Genomic DNA, 21,424 nt, shown 5'->3' with positions numbered 1-21,424 from the left:
GCTGAGGCTAATGAGACTGCTACCGAGGAGGATGTGGGAGATGCTGATGCTGGGAGTGGGACTGTCTTGGCAGAGAGCTGCTGAGTAGCAGCAGCAAGAGCAGTAATGGCTGCCACCTGATTTCTGGCTGTCTCTGGTGAGTTGCTGAATTGTTGCTGCAAATCCTAACAAATCTCTTCTTTCTGCTTGGACTGTGTTTGCCACTCTGAAAGCAGTTGTTCCACTGTGAGACTGTACTGCCAATCCAGTCTTTACTGACTCCAACTTCACCTCCATCTTACCGATGAACCGGTTTGGACTGGGCTTGCCACTCTGAGAGTAGCTCTCACACTGCACGAGCTACTTGTGCTCACCCAGCCTCCACTGACTTTAACTCCTCTCCTACTTGACAAATGAATGTCAGGGCTATAGTTACCTGTTCTCTCTCCACTGCGTCCATTTTGATGGTCGAATCTTGCTGCCACAGTATACAGTGGTGTCCCAAGTGCAGAGGGAGAGGCACTGAAGCAAATTGAACAGTTCGCTGATTTTTTTTTGTAGAACTGTGTAGAAGAAAAGGAAAATAGTGAATGTTAGGCCAACAGGGCCGTTAACTGAAACTTTCAAACTAAAACCAGCGGCAACACTGCAGCTCAGAAGCAGTAACAATATTCTAAATTAAATCCTCCCCTTTACAATGTCAATCTTGCGCTCAGTTTGCACTTTCCCAGAATGAGGACTAAGGTAAACAGGGAGCATTGATGTCATTGCGCTTCAGTCAAGACATGAAAAGACTGAAACAAATGGAAGGGAGTTAGGTACAATCACAAAGACTCTCTAATTGGCTGGAACATACATACTCATGAGTGTGATTGCTGAGCCCTTTCAGTTGTTTGCCTGCGAGGCACTCAGACTGCACAGCAGAGTCTGTACTTGTGACAACTGCAACTTCCACATGTAGTCATAACCTGATTTCATGACACTCAATTTCTCAGTCAGTGGATTTCTTCAATCCATATTCAAAAAAAAGCACACAATGCTAAAAAAAAAGAACATCTATTTCCCAGTGCCCTAGAACTTTTTTAAGTGCTGCAGGACACTATTGAAAAATTGAATCCAAAAGCATAATATTGCAGATGCTGGAAATCTAACGTTAGGATAATAAGATGCTAGAAATACTCAGTAGGCAAACAGCAATGTTGGAGGGAGAAATTGAAGTAATACTTCAGGCCGATTCATAGGAATATGTTGGAAATTATGCTGCTTTAAATACTATATTTTGTCTGTATTATTATGGTTAAGATTCCTGGATCTATTCCAAAATCAATTGAAGTCAAATTATTCATTCAAGCCGTTATAGTTGTTATCCCCGTATATAATTATTTTTAATGTATGAGGTTGTCAACCACCAACTTTCTTTCTTGCTGACGGATCCCTCCTACCTTTGCCACTTAAGTAATAATTAACCCAAAGCTGACATAATTACTGTAACTTATCTCTTGGTATGTCATTTTTTGATGTAAAATATGTTGTTTGTTCTTGCACATTTGATCAGCATTCAATTTGAACCTAGTCCATTGCTCCATGACACAAATAAGCTAGGCAGTTAATACTTTATTGCTCTATAGATGTTATGTGTTGGACTTCATAATATGGTAGCACAAAGAGTCAGAAAGAAGGATGAATTGTTGCATCATTCTAAGTATTTCTTCATCTTTATCTGGATACGTTTTTTATGGGTTCATCACATGGCACTTTAATCTTATAGCACAGTCAAAAGATATTTTCCCCTTCTCCAATATTTTTCCAAATTAAAAACTGTTTTCAAAGAAGATGAAACAATGCATACTTATTTCTTATGCTCAGATGATATTTTCCTTGCTAGCGAAATATTCTTTATGGAGATTCCTAATCAATGTAACCGTGTTGGCAAAGTATATGGCTGAGATTAGAATTCCAGACATCCCACCTCTCCTGGAAGTTCCGGGTGTCTCCTGCATATTGATAGCGGCTCCCTGACACCCAGAAATTATATACAATATCCCGGAAATTGATTTGTTTTTGAGAGGGACAGGGAGAGCGAGCATCCTGATTGGTCTCTCTTTGTGCTAGGTAGACCTATCAGTTTTCTCTGTGGGCGGGCTTTACAGTCGACCTCAAAAATAATGACAATGTTGCTCGCTGCACTGTTTGCTGTCTGCACTGTTGCATTGTTTGCAACAGTGACATTTCTATTGCCCGTGGTGGGTTAAAATGTAAAAGACACATTGAGGTGAGTTTAACAGGTGTCATTCGTTCATTAGCATAGCTAACGTTATTTAAACTAACTGGCTAGCTGCTAAGGAGCTACACAAATGTCCTATGTGATGAGGCCAAACTCCATGTAGACTTGCTTAAAGTTGTAATAGAATAAACATGATAATATAAGTACATATTTTAATGTCACACTTTCTGCAACTTTGTTTACAGATTTACAGATTAGACAAAATCACTAAACAAAGTATTACATACACCCTTGGGGGTCAACTGGACTGGGGGGGGGCAGATATGGGGTTGTGGCGGGGGAAGCAGGGGTGCTACCTCCCTGAAATGAGTTTTTGCAGGGTGGGATGTCTGGAGTTCTGTCTTTGCATATTTAAATATACATTCTCTTTTTATTTCAGAGCTTTCCAAAGCAAATTTGGTATAACCAAGAAAGACAGTTATTTGAAATTATTGACAGCGCCAAGAAAAATCTTTTGAAACAGCTGAAAGGTTTGGTGCAGGCTTACATGCCTATTGACCCGATCTACAATGTGACAGTCAAATCAAAACAACAATATCCTAAATTTGAACAAAATATCACTGCTCAGCACTGGAAATTTGATGACAAGTTCACTGTGGAGGTTAGTAGATGATTTGCGATATAATTACAGGATAATATTAGCTTTAATTGACACTTGCATCAAAACGTACAATGAAATGTGTCATTTACGTCAATGACGAACAGAGTCCGAGGGTTGTGCAGGGGGCAGTTCGAAAGTGTCAACATACTTCTAGTGCCACATAGCATGCCCACATCTCATGATCATAACCCTAACCATATGTCTTTGGACTATGGGAGGAAACCAGAACACCCGGAGGAAACCCATGCAGTCACGGGGAGAACGTACAAACTCCTTACAGGCTGCAGTGGGAATCAAACCCTAATCAGTGATCACTGACATTACAAAGCAATTGTGCTAACCACTACACTACCAGGCCATCCTTTTGAATATGCCCATCAGAGAGTAAAAATAAGAAAGATGGTGTCTGCGGAAATCTCAATTAGAACAAAATCACTGCAGATGTCCTACGTTCAAAAGAAAACACTTGAATATTTCATGTTTTTCATGTAAATGAATTTTCAGAAATGGGGATCTGAGTATATATATGTATAAATTTCAACTTGCATGGTTGTATATAATGTGTACTGTCATATTTTCTAATTAGTCTGTAGAAAAGAAATTACAGGGTTAAATTTTCATAAAACTTTGAATAGACCATATACGAGAGTATTGTGATTGCTTGTGAGTACTGCCGAGGATGGGGCTGAGCCTAAACAGGAAGAGCAGCTGCAAGAAGTTCAAGAACATATTACTCATTCGTTACAGGATGGAGCTATATTTGGCTTTGCCTCCACAGAAAATTTAATTGCATGATAATTCATCTGATTATGCTAATAACTCTTGCTTTCATTTCTTTAAAACTATCTCCTTCAGGGATATCATATTGCAGAATTACATATCCCATCATTCAATGATCAATCACCAGATCACTTAAAAACACTGAACATGGGATTTATTTATATTTGCCTTCAAAGTTCTGATTCATCACATGAGGATGGAAAAGAGTGGATGCAGTTTTTACAGGAGGGTTTTAGGATTCTAACAACACAGTGTACATCATATGACTGACATCAGCCACCCATCAGATCCTCATGTCATGAAAGATTGAGTGTACAGATTTCGGGTTTTGCAATGCAAGAATAACAGACGATAGAGTCATTCATCAGTGAGATTAATCGGTTAGAGTTATCTAGCAATAGCTATAAAGGGCACAGAACAGTGGACCTAGGGCAATGGGAGTAATACGCACATTTGTTATGATGTTAAAGCACGTTACCTCAAGTAAGACAACAGCCTATCCTCATCAAAAGTTCCAACCTACATGTACATCCATCAATCAGGTGATCCAACAATCAACCAACTAGGAAATTTGGTTTTAGATGTGAAAAATAAACCATCACAGGTTTCACATTTCTGGTCTTTTCTCCCATTGTTGCCAAAATAACAACAAATGGCCACCTAATTGAAAGTCATTTTCGGCAATGATCACCATCTTCTTTTCAATCAAATGGACATCTAGATTGAGTAAGGACTTCTCAGAAACTGAAAAGTTCTGGGACATGGAATTTTCTTTTAATTATTTTTAGGGTCTAGGTATCACTGGGAAAGCCAGCATTAGTTACTTATCCCTGTCTGCCCTTGAGAAGGTGCTAGTGAACCACTACTGTCTTTCAAACTCCCACATGTTTTTGGATGGGGAGTTCAGGATTTAGTCCCAATAACAAAGAAGAACTGGTGATATATTTCAAAGTTACAGTGGTATGCAACTTGGAGGAAAACATGCAGTGGTAAACTTTCCATTTACCAGATTCTTCTTGTCCTTCCTTGTTGGATCACGGATTTAGGAGGTACAGTGAGTTTTGTAGATAGTACACATGATAGCTACTGTGCATTAATGGTGGAATGTTTATGGTGGTTGATTAGGTGCTAATGTGGCCTGCTTCTTTGTCCTGGCTGTCACTGAGCTTCTGGGCTGTTGCTGGAACTGTACTTATCGAGGCAGATAGAGAGTATTCCATCCTGGCTTGAAGATGCTGCTTTGTGCCATGTGGATAGTGATAAAGCATCGAGGTGTCAGCAAGCCACAGGATAACCAGCGTTTGACTTGTTCGGTGGAGGCACAGATAGTGTTGAGGAAACAGGGGGTCTGCAGAAGGACTTGGACAGATTAGGTTTATGGGCAAGGAGGCGGCAGAATGGGGAAATGTAGGGTCATACACTTTAGTAAAAGAAGCAGAGGCAAAGACTAATCTAAATGGGGAGTGAATTCAGAAGGCAGAGATACAAAGGGGCTTGGGAATCCTAGTGCTGGATTCTCTAAAGGTTCATTTGCAGTTGGTACTAAGGAAGACAAATGCAAGGTTAGCGTTCATTTTGAGAGAGCAAGAATATAAAAGCAAGGATATAATGCTGAGGCTTTATAAGGTATTAGTCAGACCACATTTGGAGTCGTGTGAGCAGTTGGAGCCCCATATCTAAGAATGGATGTGTAGGTATTGAAGAGGGTTCAGAGGAAGTTCATGAAAATGATCCCAGGAATGAAACGGTTTACTTATGAGAAGCAACTCCCATAAAATGCTGGAGGATCTCAGCAGGTCTGGCATTTATGGAAATGAATTAAGAGTTGTTTCTGGCTGAGATCCTTCATCATCAGGACTGGAAAGGAAGGGGAAGATGCCAGAATAAGAAGGTGGGGGGGATGGGGGAGATGGGTAAGAGGTCAAGCTGGAAGATGATAGGTGAAGCCAAGCGGGTGGGGATGGGGGATGAAGTAAAAAGCTGGAAAAGGTAAAGGGCTGGATAACAAGGAAACTGATAGGACAGTGGACCTTGGGAGAAAGAAAAGGTGTTTGGGCACCAGGGGGAGGTGATAGGCCCATGAGGAGAAGAGGTAAGAGGCCAGAGTGGTGAATAGAAGGCGAGGGAGGAGGAGGGGAAATTATCAGAAGTAGAAGTCAATGCTCATGCCATCAAGTTGGAGGCTATCTAGATGGAATATGAGGTGTTCTCCTCCAACCTGAGAGAGACCCCACTGTGTCAGAAGAGGAAGCCCTGGACCAACATGTCAGAATGGAAAGGGAGTGAGAATTAAAATGCTTGGCCACTGGGAAATTTTGCCTTTTGCAGATGGAGTGGAGGTGCTTGACAAAGTAGTCCCCCAGTTTAGACTGGGTCTCACCAGTGTAGAGGAGGCTGCGTTGGGAGCACAGTACACAGTATTGGAGGTGATGTGTTGTCTCACCTGGAAGGACTACTTGGAGCCTCGAATGGAGGTGAGGAAGGAGGTGAATGGGCAGGTGAAGAATCTCTGTTGTTTGCGGAGATAAGTGCCAGGAGAGAGACTAATGAGTGCGGATAAATGGACAAAGGGAATCACAGAGAAAGCAATCCCTGCAGAAAGTGAATCCCTGCAGTTTAGCCATGGGAATCAATAGGTGTATAAATGATATTGGAAGACACGGGGCCAGCCGGCATGAACTTCAGATTGCGGCCCCTGCCATTGATCTCGCTGGCTCCAGCACCCCAGGGCATATTCAAAACTCGGACTCCAGCAATGACCATGGACACCTTCAAAGCGATAGCGCAACCACCAACTGCGACTCCAGCCTTGAACTCCAGGCCGGGTCTTTATGTGCTGCTATTGTGACTCCTGTCTCCCCTTCCCCCACCACCATTCTGCAATCCCGTCTCCTTCAGATCCCACCGTCAGCTCCTGGGTCCTCAGAGGCTCCATCTTCCTCTCACCCTAACCCTCCCCTCTCCACTGACACCCCCAGCCTCCCTGCCCCTCCCCCCTCTGATCCCACTTCTCATCCATGCCGGGTCTTTATCATCCCCTCCGACCTTCAACTGTCTGAGGCAGAGCGCTCTGTCCTCAGTAAGGGCTTCGTCTTTGTCCCCCTTCGCCCACACCTCAGTGAGTTCCGTGTTCACCATGATGCTGAACTCTTCTTCAACCGGCTCCGTCTTCGAGCCTACTTCTTCGGCAAGGACCCTCCCACCCCTTCTCCCGTCTTCAGCCCTCCTCCTCTTCATGGACACCCCGCTCTGGTCTTCTGCCTGCTCTGGATCTCTTTATTGCTAACTGCTGATAGGACATCAACCTTCTCGACTTCACTGCACCTTGTTCCCATTCCAACCTCACTCCTTCCGAATGCTGTGCTCTCCACTCCCTCCACACTAATCCTAACCTTACTATAAAACCCACTGATAGCGGGGGGGGGGGTGCTGTTGTAGTCTGGCATACTGACCTCTACCTTGCCGAGGCACAGCGACAACTCACAGATACCTCCTCTTATTTACCCCTCAATCATGACCCCACTAAGGAGCACCAGGCCATTGTCTCCCATACCATCACCAACTTCATCCGCTCAGGGGATCTCCCATCCACTGCTACCAACCTTATAGTTCCCACACCTGGCACTTCCCGTTTCTACCTCCTACCCAAGATCCACAAACCTGCCTGTCCAGGTAGACCCATTGTCTCAGCTTGCTCCTGCCCCACTGAACTCAGTTCTGCGTACCTGGACACTGGTTTATCCCCCCTTGTTCAATCCCTATGTTCTTGACACTTCTCAGGCTCTTAAACTTTTCGATGATTTTGTGTTCCCTGGCCCCCACCGCTTTATTTTCACCATGGATGCCCAGTCCCTATATACTTCCATCCCCTACCAGGAAGGTCTCAAAGCTCTCTGCTTTTTTTTGGATTCCAGACCTAACCAGTTCCCCTCTACCACCACTCTGCTCTGTCTAGCGGAATTAGTCCTTACTCTTAATAATTTCTCCTTTGGCTCCTCCCACTTCCTCCAAACTAAAGGTGTCGCCATGAGCATCCATATGGGTCCCAGCTATGCCTGCCTTTTGGTTGGCTTTGTGGAACAATCTATGTTCCAAGCCCATACTGGTATCTGTTCCCCTCTTTTCTTTCGCTACATCAATGACTGCATTGGCGCTGCTTCCTGCACGCATGCTGAGCTTGTTGACTTCACTAACTTTGCCTCCAATTTCCACCCTGCCCTCAAGTTTAGCTAGTCCATTTCCGACACCTCCCTCCCCTTTCTAGATCTTTCTGTCTCTATCGCTGGAGACAGCTTATCTACTGATGTCTACTATAAGCCTACGGACTCTCACAGCTACCTGGACTATTCCTCTTCTCACCCTGTCTCTTGCAAAAAATGCCATCCCCTTCTCGCAATTCCTCCATCTCTGCCACATCTGCTCTCAGGATGAGGCTTTTCATTCCAGGACTAAGGAAATGTCTTCCTTTTTTAAAGAAAGGGGCTTCCCTTCCTCTACCATCAACTCTGCTCTCAAACGCCTCTCTCCCATTTCATGCACATCTGCTCTCACCCCATCCTCCCGCCACCCCACTAGGAATAGGGTTCTCCTTGTCCTCACCTACCATTCCACCAGCCTCCGGGTCCAACATATAATTCTCCGTAACTTCTGCCACCTCCAGTGGGATCCCACCACTAAGCACATCTTTCCCTCCCCCCCATCTCTCTGCTTTCCGCAGGGATCGCTCCCTACGTGATTCCCTTGTCCATTCGTTCCCCCCATCCCTTCCCACTGATCTCCTTCCTGGCACTTATCCTTGTAAGCGGAACAAGTGCTACACATGCCCTTACACTTCCTCCCTCACCACCATTCAGGGCCCCAGACAGTCCTTCCAGGTGAGGCAACACTTCACCTCAGTGGCCATGCATTTTATTCCACATCCCATTCCCATTCTGACATGTCTATCCACGGCCTCCTCTACTGTAAAGATGAAGCCACACTCAGGTTGGAGGAACAACACCTTATATTCCGTCTGGGTAGCCTCCAACCTGATGGCATGAACATTGACTTCTCAAACTTCCGCAAATGCCCCACCTCCCCCTCGTACCCCATCTGTTATTTATTTATTATTATTATTATTAATTTTTTTTCTCTCTCTCCTTTTTCTCCCTCTGTCCCTCTCACTATACTTCTTGCCCATCCTCTGGGCTTCCCACCTCCTCCTTTCTTTCTCCCTAGGCCTCCAGTCCCATGATCCTCTCATATCCCTTTTGCCAATCACCTGTCCAGCTCTTAGCTCCATCCTTTCCCCCTCCTGTCTTCTCCTAGCATTTCGGATCTCCCTCTCCCCCTCCCACTTTCAAATCTCTTACTATCTCTTCTTTCAGTTAGTCCTGACGAAGGGTCTCGGCCCGAAATGTCGACTGTACCTCTTCCTAGAGATGCTGCCTGGCCTGCTGCGTTCACCAGCATTTTTTAGGTGTGTTGTTGGAAGACAGTTTGTCTCCAGAGATGGAGACAGAGATCAAGAAAGGGATCAGAAATGGACGAAATGAATTTAAGGACAGGGTGGAAGTTGAACATAGAACATAGAACATAGAATAGTACAGCACAGTACAGGCCCTTTGGCCCACAATGTTGTGCCGACCCTCAAACCCTGCCTCCCATATAAGCCTCCACCTTAAATCCTCCATGTACCTGTCTAGTAGTCTCTTAAACTTCACTAGTGTATCTGCCTCCACCACTGACTCAGGCAGTGCATTCCACGCACCAACCACTCTCTGAGTAAAAAACCTTCCTCTAATATCTCCCTTGAACTTCCTACCCTTACCTTAAAGCCATGTCCTCTTGTATTGAGCAGTGGTACCCTGGGAAAGAGGCGCTGGCTATCCACTCTATCTATTCCTCTTATTATCTTGTACACCTCTATCATGTCTCCTCTCATCCTCCCTCTCTCCAAAGAGTAAAGCCCTAGCTCTCTTAATCTCAGATCATAATGCATACTTTCTAAACCAGGCAGCATCCTGGTAAATCTCCTCTGTACCCTTTCCAATGCTTCCACATCCTTCCTATAGTGAGGTGACCAGAAATGGACACAGTACTCCAAGTGTGGCCAAACCAGAGTTTTATAGAGCTGCATCATTACATTGCGACTCTTAAACTCTATCCTCGACTTATGAAAGCTAACACACCATAAGCTTTCTTAACTACCCTATCTACCTGTGAGGCAACTTTCAGGGATCTGTGGACATGTACCCCGAGATCCTTCTGCTCCTCCACACTACCAAGTATCCTGCCATTCACTTTGTACTCTGCCTTGGAGTTTGTCCTTCCCAAGTGTATCACCTCACACTTCTCTGGGTTGAACTCCATCTGCCACTTCTCAGCCCACTTCTGCATCCTATCAATGTCTCTCTGCAACCTTTGACAATCCTCTACACTATCTACAACACCACCAACCTTTGTGTCGTCTGCAAACTTGCCAACCCACCCTTCTACTCCCACATCCAGGTCGTTAATAAAAATCACGATAAGTGGAGGTCCCAGAACAGATCCTTGTGGGACACCACTAGTCACAATCCTCCAATCTGAATGTACTCCCTCCACCACCACCCTCTGCCTTCTGCAGGCAAGTCAGTTCTGAATCCACCTGGCCAAACTTCCCTGGATGCCATGCCTTCTAACTTTCTGAATAAGCCTACCGTGTGGAACCTTGTCGAATGCCTTACTAAAATCCATATAGATCACATCCACTGCACTACCCTCATCTATATGCCTGGTCACCTCCTCAAAGAACTCTATCAGGCTTGTTAGACACGATCTGCCCTTCACAAAGCCATGCTGATTGTCCCTGATCAGACCATGATTCTCTAAATGCCTATAGATCCTATCTCTAAGAATCTTTTCCAACAGCTTTCCCACCACAGACGTAAGGCTCACTGGTTTATAATTACCCGTACTATCCCTACTACCTTTTTTGAACAAGGGGACAACATTCGCCTCCCTCCAATCCTCCGGTTCCATTCCCATGGACAACGAGGACATAAAGATCCTAGCCAGAGGCTCAGCAATCTCTTCTCTCGCCTCGTGGAGTAGCCTAGGGAATATTCCGTGAGGCCCCGGGGACTTATCTGTCCTAATGTATTTTAACAACTCCAACACCTCCCTTAATATCAACGTGCTCCAGGACATCAGCCTCAATCATTTTTTTCTCACCATCATCAAGTTCCCTCTCATTGGTGAATACCGAAGAGAAGTATTCATTGAGGACCTCGCTCACTTCCGCAGCCTCTAGGCACATCTTCCCACCTTTATCTCTAATCGGTCCTACCTTCACTCCTGTCATCCTTTTTTTCTTCACATAATTGAAGAATGCCTTGAGGTTTTCCTTTACCCTACTCGCCAAGGCCTTCTCATGCCCCCTTCTTGCTCTTCTCAGTCCCTTCTTAAGCTCCTTTCTTGCTTCCCTATATTCCTCAATAGACCCATCTGATCTCTGTTTCCTAAACCTCAAGTATGCTGCCTTCTTCCACCTGACTAGATTTTCCACCTCACTTGTCACCCATGGTTCCTTCACCCTACCATTCTTTATCTTCCTCACCGGGACAAATTTATCCCTAACATCCCGCAAGAGATCTCTAAACATCGACCACATGTCCATAGTACATTTCCCTGCAAAAACTTCATCCCAATTCACACCCGTATGTTCTAGCCTTATAGCCTCATAGCCTCATAGCCTCATAATTGGCCTTTCCCCAATTAAAAATTCCTGTCCTCTCTGATTCTATCCTTTTCCATGATAATGCTAAAGGCCAGGGAGCGGTGGTCACTGTCCAGTTGGAGGCAAAGTTGATGAAATTGATGAGCTCAGCATTAGTGCATGAAGCAGCACCAATGCAGTCATCTATGTAGTGCAGAAAGAGTTGGGGAGTATTACCAGGGAAGGCTTGGAACAAGGACAGTTCTATGTAGCCAACAAAAAGGCAGGTATAGCTAGGGCCCACGTGGGTGCCCACGGCTACACTTTGAGTTTGGAGGAAGTGGGAGGAGGCGAAAAAGAAACTGTTGAGTCTGTTCTGACAGATAGAGGAGGAGCATTTGATGGCTCTGAGAATGTACTCACAGGAGTTCAGAAGAATTATGGGGGAATCACTTGAAATGTACCAAATGCTGAAAGGCCTAAATAAAGTGGACATGGAGAGGATGTTTCCAATAGTGGGAGAGTCTAGGACCAGAAGGCACAGCCTAAAAATAGAAGAATGTCCCTTTAGAACTGAGAAGGAATTTTATTTTGTCAGAGGTTGGTGATTCTGTGGAATTCATTGCCACAGATGACTGTGGAGGTAAAGTCACTGGGTATATTTAGAGTGGAATTTGATAGGTTTTTGGCAAGAGCATCCAAGGTTATGGAGAGAAAGCAAGAGAATGTGGTTGAGAGGGAAAATAAATTAGCCATGATCAAATGGTGAAGCAGACTCGATGGGCTGAATCACCTAATTCTGTTCCTGTGTCTTGTGGTCTTTTAAGTATTTTTCATAAGAAAAACACAAATTAATCATAAATTATGCACAATTTTTACACGAGTGAACACAACTAGAATGAAAAATGGTCAATTTTAGTACAAAATTTTCAAAGTTGTCATGGTGACGCTAGGGTTTTGCCAGTTGGTTCAAGAACTAAATAGTTGAAGGGTAATAGCTGTTTTCTGAACCTGGTAATGTGGGACTTCAGGCTTCTATATCTCCTGCCTGCTTCTGCATGATGGTAGCTATGAAAAGCTGGCATCGCCTGGCTAGTGGGGATCTTTGATGATCCTTATTGCCTCCTTGAGGTTGTTCCTCCTGTAAAAACTACCAGTGGTGGTGAGGGATGTGCCGTTTGGCCGAGTCTACTTTTCTCTGCAGCTTCTTACATTCCTGTGCATTTGAATTGCCATATCAGATTAGGATGCATTGAGTCAGGATACCTTCAAATGGACAACTGTAGAAGTTTGTTGGAAGTTACAGTAAAAGAAAATGAAATAAGAGAGAGGGGGCATAAAAAAAAGTCTTGAAGGTAATTTAAAGTGAATCCAAAAGTATTTTACAGGCATTTAATCAGGAAAACGGTGTAAGACTAGAGGTGGAGCTGACATTTGAAAAAAATATTTTTATGCAGGCACAGGGTGTGGCTGTTACTAAATGACTACTTTACATCAGTCTTTTCTAAGGAAGAAGATGCTGATAGAATATCAGTAATAGAAGATGTAGTTAAAATCTCATTAGGATTACAACCTACAGAAGGGTCCCGAAATAAAGGGATTAAAATCTTTTGGTCAAGATTGGTTGCATTGTGGATTACTGTGAGAGATGAGAGTGGGCACTACAGAGGCCTGGCTATAATCTTTCAAAGATCTGATTCATGAGTGGTGCCTGTGGGTTGGAATATGGTAAATTGTAGAACAGTATGGACTTATTCAGGAGAGTATTTGGATAAATCCCAGTAATACACCAATCAGTGTGGAACATTCAGCAAGTAATAAGCAGGAACCTAAATTAACAATCAAATGGACAAATTTGGATTAATTACAGAAAGCTCGCATCAATTTATTAAAGACAAATCATATCAAAATAATTTCATAATATTTTTGATGGTGTAATAGAGGGAATCAGTGACCGAAAGGAAGCTGATGTACATAATGAGAGGCTGCATTATGGTCTAGTATGGGAACATCAATGCCTTTGAGTGGAAAATCCTACAAAAGGTAGTGGATTTGGCCCAGTACATCATGGGTAAAACCATTGAGCACATCTACATGAAATGTTGCCATAGAAAAGCAGCATCCATATCAAAGATCCTCACCATCCAGGCCATGCTCAGTTCTCGCTGCTGCCATCAGGTAGAAGGTGCAAGTTCCCCAGGACTCATGCCACCAGGTTCAAGAACAGTAACTACCCCTCAACTATCAGGGTCTTTGAACAAAAGGGGATAGCTACACATTTAAGGACTCTTTTATCTTGCTATTTTAAGCCTCTTATTTATCTGCATTTGCACAGTTTGTTTACAGTTTACAGATCCTGTTTACAGTTACTGTTCTATAGATTTGCTAAGTATACCAGCAGAAAAAGAATCTCAGGGTTGTAAGTGTTGACATGTATGTACTCTGATGATAAATTTTACTTTGACCTTTGTAGTATAAATGAGCTACCAAAGGGCATTTGATAAGATGCCACCTAGTAAGCATGCTACATGTTCTTCACACAGGCTTTTGGTAAGGTGGCACATAATAGATGGTGTCCAATATGGAGGCACTGCTGAGGTTGCAGTGTTGGCAGATTCAATGGTGGTGTTCAAAATGAGGCTAGATAAGTATCTGAAAAAGAATTTGCAGGCTGTTGGCTGAGGACAGAGATGTATAGTAAACTAGATGAATTACTCTTGCATTGTTTAGTATGGAATTTACAGTCTAAATGGGTTCTTTGCATGGTGTATCATTCTGTGTTTCTATTAAAAAAATTCAATTCAGTTGTTCAGATATGACCTTCCCTTAACAAATCCATGGTTACTGGTCCTACTTGTTGAATTTTAACATGTGCAGGAATTTTTCCAACAAATAGCTAATTATCAAAGTTAGCTTGATTGCTTTCAGATACGCTTACTTTCTCCCTCTTAGTGCACAGTATCTTTCTGATTTTCTTCCCCCTGCCTTCATCTGGCCAGAAATTTACAACAGCTATCTTAGTCAGGCCACAGCATAGCTAAATCTGGGTTCGTTCTCCCCATGACCATGTGGTTTTCCTCCGGGTGCTCCAGTTTCCCCTTACATTCCAAAGATGTGCGGGTTCATGGGTTAATTTGTCCACTGGGTGTAATTAGGCAGCATGGGCTCGTTAGGCTGTAAGGGCTGTTACCATGTTGTATCTCTAAACAAATAAATAAATATAAAAGACTTGGGCATCACGAGGAAATCTGCAGATGCTGGTATTTTAAGCAACACACATAAAAATTGCTGGTGAACGCAGCAGGCCAGGCAGCATCTATAGGAAGAGGTACTGTACAGTCGACTGTACCTGTTCCTATAGATGCTGCCTGGTCTGCTGTGTTCACCAGCAATTTTTATGTGTGAGACTTGGGCATCATCAGGTCCCAAAGTGAAATGTTAATGAGAATTTTACTGGCTTTGTCTGAGTTGTCCTGCTTATTTAAACAATAACCGAAGAATTTGTTAAAACTGGAACTTAGACAATGCTGGCAAACTCCCGGAAGATAAATAACCCTGGAGTTTTAACCAGCAACCTTTCAGGATAAGTTCAATTAAAATTGTTGTGTAGAGTAAATTCCAGGATAGCAGGGGGTCTGGGTGTAACTTTTGAGTTCATGCTACATTTTTCAGGGTTAGCAGGTAAATCCCAACTTAGAAAATCATGCTGCTTGTGTTATTCAGAAGAATGAACAAAATTTTAGATTTTTCACAAAAAGCATTGGTAAAGGATTAAATTCAAAAGTGGGAACTGCTTTGGAGGATCATGTTTTAATATAGTTACTTTTTAAATTACTGAGATTTTAATCAAATAGTGTACACCTTCAGTTTGTCATCAGAAGTTACTAGAAGTGATACTTTCACTAGCTGGATATTGTGGAATTATTTAAAGCCTATCAAATCTATTGAACTTTGGGAAGATGGCGGTGCAGCCACTCTGGGTCCAACCACTGGTGTAGTTGTTCATCCATTATGCCTTTGTACAATTGCAAGACACTGCTGGATATTAAGAACATTAAGTACCTCAGGTCTACCCCACTGGTGAGTTGCTGGATAGCAATGGAGCTGGAGTTGTTGCGTACCATATTGTCGCCTGCTGGCCTTGTTGCATACCGTTGTTGCACAGAGGCAGAGCACAGTCCAACAAATGGTGCAAATTTTTAAAAATTTATTTTATTTAGAGATACAGCAGGAGTAGGCCCTTCCATTCTAAGGGGAGGAAGTACAGAGATTCCTTACAGACAATGCCAAAATTGAACTCCAAACTCCAGTGACCCAGACAGTTGGCTTAGTGCTAACTGCTATGCAATCATGGCTCCCGAATGATTGTCTTGGATGTTCTTCTTGTGATTGCAAGGCCTTGTTGAATATTGGTTGTATAGAATGCTGCAGGTCCAGTTCTCTGGTGAGACAAACAGTGGGGAAGCTACTTGGCCTCAGTTGTTGAGTGGACTAGGCTCTTATGCCGTGGCATCACCTGTTGTATCCGCCTTTGGAAGAAGAAGCTGGAGGGGGTGAAGGAGAGAAAAGAGGTGTGCTATGTTGGTTGCTCCGACCAGTGCTGCTCTCCAGTATTCGCCCAGTGGAAAACAAGCCGGCTTGTTTTCATCTGTGGCTTTACGAGTTCATGATGAGGAACTGCTGTGTCCTTGTTCTTGCAGAAAAGTGGTTCCACGACAACATCCCATGCACCATCAATCTATAGGGCATGCCAGGACTTAGGCTATACTATTTTTTGTGAATGTATGTTTATCTCCTATCATAACTATATGTACTGTGTGCTGTGTGTGACTGTTGGTGCTATGTTTTGCATCTTGGCTCCAGAGGAGCACTGTTTCGTTTGACTGTTTTGATGTGTATGGTTGAATAACAATTAAACTTGAACTTGAGAAAATTCTATCAATGACTGAAGATCTCTATAGAGTTTTGTTATGCCTTCCTCAGGTGTTAATTAAATCTATTCTTCCATTTATAGTTAAATCTTTAATTAGAGGAACTATAACATGGTAAAGGAAACTAATTTGAAGTCATGTTATTTCTGTCAATTTTAGTGCTTGGATCGGGAGCAGGGTATTACATGGATTATAAATGAAAGACTTCCAGCATTTCTGAAGAGTGACAATTATTTTGAGTACAGGTGAATGCTCAATGAACTTGCCTTTCTATGTTGTGCTAATGTTTAATGTTGCTTTCATACTGGTAACCATAACGTATGTAAACCCAGAGCAATGAACTCAAAATGCTAGAGGAACTCAGCAGGCCAGACAGCATCTATGGAGAGAAAAAGTTCCCTTTATAAACATGAAAAATTCTGCAGATGCTGGAAATCCAAAGCAACACACGCAGTAAAGGAAATGAACAAACAGTCGATGTTTTGGGCTAAGACCCTTCTTCAGGACACCACAGAGCTATTACAGCATAGAGGGAAACCATTCAATCCATCCAGTTAATGCTAGCACCTATTAGAGCATCTTCATCTGTCTCATTCTCACTTTCCTTATAGCCCAGCAAATAATTCTCTTTCAAGTGTCTATTCATTTCTCTATTGGAGTCACTGAAAGGGAAAAGTTTGGAAAAAGGACAAGACTTGGTTGGCCGAATGACCTTTTATGTTGTAAGTTTTTTTTATTAAACTATGAAATCCGTCTCATTATTCTTTGTTATATTTTAATTTTTTGGATTTTTTTTTTATCCATTTGAGTTACAGTTCCAATTGCTCTACTCTGTTACTACTGTCCCTTTGACTTTTTTCCCCACTTTTAAGCACAGCAATAATATATGCTCTCTTCCAGGGCCCTGACATTATTCTCTAATCTAATGTATTTTTATTTAGATGTAGTTGTGTCTCTGCTGTTTCTTGAGAAAATGAAATCCATCAGAAGTACAATGTTTCAGAGGGAGTTTGGCCCCATCTGGAGAAGTTGATGAAAGTAATCTTTCAGACTCAAGCAGCAGCTTTGTCAGTTTTATTCCTGTCATGAATCCTACCTTCGATCCATTGACATAAAATACCAACAATTTAAAGATATTTCTGCTTTCCTTCAAGTTGCACTCCTGAGGAAAGTCATGTGGATGTCCTTCTGATCCAACAGAGAGAAGGTGGTCAGGAAGGGACTGATGGTGCTAACTCCTCTGTAGATCTTTACACACTTTACCCACATGCACCCACCTGAAATAGTGTTCAATATGCTATTGCAAATCTTCCTTTTCACAGGGACAAATGGGGCAATTGTGGCAAAGGCTCCAAAACCTGAGTGATCACCTGCAAGCATCTTAGAGTAGTGGTCCCCAACCTCCGGGCCGCGAAGCATGCAAGGGTGCAGAGGTAGCCAGATCGCACCCAGCACATCTTTAAGAAAAAAGCCGAAAAGAAACAATTAGGTGCCGCCCAGAAGCCAGTCTTCATTAGAGGAACTGAGGTGGAGAAGGTCAATAACTTTAAATTCTTTGGCATTAAGGATCGACTTTTCTCTCTCTGAAAAGTGTCAGAGGATCTGTCCTGGGACCAGCATGTGACTGTCATTACAAAGAAAGCACGGCAGCGCCTATACCTTATTAGAAGTTTGTGTAGATTCAACATGTCACCTTGATCCTGACAGCCCCGTCTTTTCAGCTTGTCTGGGCTGGCGTTTCAATTGACCAAACAATAGAACAGCTGAAGGCTCCAGCGCCGTGGAAAGAGGCATGAACATCGCGTACAGCAAGTGAAATCGGCAATCGCCTCTGATCTGGGCCGACATTTACCTGCCGGGTGGCACCTAATTAATTAGCTTGTTTATTTCGGCTTTTTTCTTAGAGATGTGCTGGGTGCGCTCCGGCTCCCGCTGCACCCCTGCATCCTTTGATATCGGTATCACGGCTCGGAGGTTGGGGACCACTGTCTTAGAGAACTGTTTATATTAGAGGTAACCATCGTATTGTGTGGTACGAACGTTAGTTAAACAGAACATGTTTGCATATTGATTTTGTTGTATTCAATATCTGAATCTAAGTAGTTCCAAATGGAAAACTATTCAATCACCAGTGAATCTGCTCAGAATGTGGAAGAATTGCGGTCCATGTAACTTTGACTGGATTGGTTGTTGGTGCCAGATGGGGTGGTTTGAGTATCTCAGAAACTGCAAATTTCCTGGAATTTTCATGAACAACAATCTCTAGAGTTTACAGAGAATAGTGCAAAAAAAAACAAAAATAAAAAATCCAGTGAGCAGTAGTTCTGTGAGCTATAATATCTTGTTAACGAGAGGGGTCAGATGAAAATGGCCAGGCTGCTTCAAGCTGACAGGAAGGTGACAGTAACTCAGATAGACACGTGGTAAAACAACGGTGTGAAGAAGAGCACCTCTGAATGCACAACACGTTGAACCTTGCCACAACAGCAGAAGACCACAAACTTTCACTTAGTGGCCACTTTATTGGGTAAAGGAGGTACCTAATAAAGTGACCATTGAGTGTACATTTTCCCAGGTTTGAAAACTCAGTCTTGAAATATTATTGCTGTTTCTCTTTCAACGGACACTTCCAACTATCTCCAAGATGTTCTGCTTTTACCTCTATTGTTCGATCATTATGTGCCTGTTGTATGGCATGTGTGATCATGGTCTTTCCAGGATCATGATTGTTCTTGGCAAATTTTTCTACGCAGTGGTTTGCCATTGCCGCCTTCTGGGCAGTCTCTTTACAAGACGGGTAACCCCAATCATTATCAATACTTTTCAGAGATTATCTGCCTATTGTCATTGGTCACATAATCAGGACTTGTGATATGCACCAGTTGCTCATACGACCATTTACCACCTGCTCCTACAGCTTCACATGACCCTAATCGGGGGGATAATCATGTGCTACACCTTGCCTAAGGGTGACCTACAGGCGAACAGAGGGAAGGAGCACCTGGCACATCCTTTGGCAGAGGCGTATCACCACCGCACCACACAATAATGTAAAACTTAAAATTGCTTAATCACAAAGCTACCTTTCTTGGAAAATCTGGTGGATGGATCCAGAGCCAGAAGCTGTAGATTTAAAATTAACAAGAAAAGATTCAGACAATAGGTAAGTATTGTTTTTTTCAAAGGTTGTGATTATCTCAAATGCTGTACCTAAATTGGAGAGGAAAATCTTGGGGGAAAAGCTAGATGTTAGGAAGATTCTTTATGTTGCAGGATTTGGAGAATTATGGACAGAAAACTTAGTCAAGCTGATCATAGCTAGTCTATCAAAGAGCCAGTACATGAATGGCAGGTTGAAAGACACAACTGTTTGTGTTCCAATTCAAAGTCCAAGAATATATTGAAAAGCAAGCATTCTTTTACAATATCATGCTCTTCTCCAATTTTTAAATATTCTTCTTAGTTCTTTCAGAATATATGGATGTTGTTCTTAGAGATTCATCACAAATCTCAAATTTATTGAGATTGTCACCTATTGTGTGTGTGTGTGTGTGTGTGTGTGTGTGTGTGTGCGCGTGTGCGCGCGCGCCCTAACTCCTGGTGGAGTCGTCGGGTTGCCGTCATGACAAGCTTTTTTTTTGGTATGCTCATCGTACGGCGTGTCTGGGGCGTCTGGGGCATGTGAAACCTGGCGGAGCCAATCCCTCTCCAGGTTTTTTTTTACGAGGTCGAGTTGTTAGCTCGACACTCAACCCAGGCATGGATGGGGAGTGTGCACAGGAGCCGGCCGGATTTGAACTCGGAACCTCTCGCCCCGAAGTCCAGCGCTGATGCCACTATGCCACCAGCCGGCGTGCCACTATTGTAGTATGATGTATATCACTGGATTAATCTTCATAGATTATTCATAGCATTGATGTAAAGAATGAATTTGCAATGTGGTATTTTAATGGTTTATCTTTTTAAAAAAAGAAAAGCTTAGTTATCCAAGCACCACCCACTGATCAAAGATTGTTCCTTTTATTAAATATAGACTTGCAAAGCTGCTGTCTCAGTTGGAATGCAAAAATGGCCCTCTGATGGTCCCACAGCACTTTGAAGTAAAAGAAACACCTGCACCTAAAATTGTAGACAAGGCTGAAGATATGAAAAAGTTACGTATTTTCTTCGGAGAGGTAAAGGCCAAACTCTCATGACATCAGTGTGCAGAGAGGCATTTGTGTCTTCTTCTAGTTTTATTGATATAACTGGAATGTGTTACCATTGAGAAAGGAATAACTATAAGCAAAGCTAAGCTCGTGACTAAAAGCCAGCAAATCAACCAGACTTGAATGGCCTACTGTTTGGTTCCAAATGGAATGACTGCAAAAAAACCAGCAGATATTTGTCAAGAAAATAGGCAACAGTTTAGCCTGACTTCCAAGTGTGAAAATGCAGAAAGTGATGCTTAGAAAGTGTAATGGCACTTAAAAAATCATGTTCGAATGGATTGGAGCACGGTTTTATGAGAAGGAAACCAGGGTGGATGGATTTTAGAGTTTACTGATGGTGTGGCTGGTAGAGCAGGTTTTAAGAAAGTATTCAGTGAAGTACCATATTAAGGATTCAAACACAAGATCAAGGTTAATAGATTATGGAGTTGTATGCCATTATAGATAGAAGATTGGTTAATGAAAATTGGTCCATGAATATAATATTCAGCATGAAATTCTAACTTGTGAAGCTGAAAGAGATGCGTCCCCTTGAATCTTGTGCGAGGCTTGTGCAGAAATTGCAGGGGCTCTAGCACAGGTGTATAAAAGGTTCTTAGCCACGGCTGAGGTGCCAGAGTAATGAAGGATAGCTAATGTTGTTCCACTGTTTAAGAAAAGATTTAGAAATAAACAAGGAAATTACAGGGTGGTGAGCCTGTTGTCATTAGTGGGTGAGTTATTGGAAGGTATTTTAAAGGACCGGATGCATAAGTATTTGGATTGTTGATATTTTTCTTGTTGTTAGTTCATCACCCCTAATGCCGACAGCAGCTCATCAGAGTGCTCTGACCTGGTCCAGGCTTTCAATTTGTCTCCAGGTATAGCCTGTCTTTGAAGATCCATCCTCTCCCAGGGAAGAGTCTTTGGAACTTTTGTTGCCGTTTCTGTCATACTGGATTTTTGGGGATGGGGTTGCTA

General features: G+C 42.8%; 1 protein-coding gene across 1 annotated transcript in view; it reads left to right on the top strand.

The window, feature by feature from the left end:
• The window catches only part of LOC134342710 (regulator of G-protein signaling 22-like), a 184,412-nt gene that overhangs the window by 25,044 nt on the left and 137,944 nt on the right, over positions 1 to 21,424 (top strand). The window contains exons 4-7 of the mRNA XM_063041199.1: positions 2,643 to 2,864; positions 16,413 to 16,498; positions 20,287 to 20,428; positions 21,252 to 21,324. Of these exons, the coding sequence (XP_062897269.1) occupies positions 2,643 to 2,864; positions 16,413 to 16,498; positions 20,287 to 20,428; positions 21,252 to 21,324 (523 nt within the window). The remainder of the gene's footprint in view (positions 1 to 2,642; positions 2,865 to 16,412; positions 16,499 to 20,286; positions 20,429 to 21,251; positions 21,325 to 21,424) is intronic.

Source organism: Mobula hypostoma, chromosome 1 (genome assembly GCF_963921235.1).
Source record: "Mobula hypostoma chromosome 1, sMobHyp1.1, whole genome shotgun sequence".
Lineage (NCBI taxonomy): Eukaryota > Metazoa > Chordata > Chondrichthyes > Myliobatiformes > Myliobatidae > Mobula > Mobula hypostoma.
This window is presented reverse-complemented; position numbering and strand designations above follow the sequence as displayed.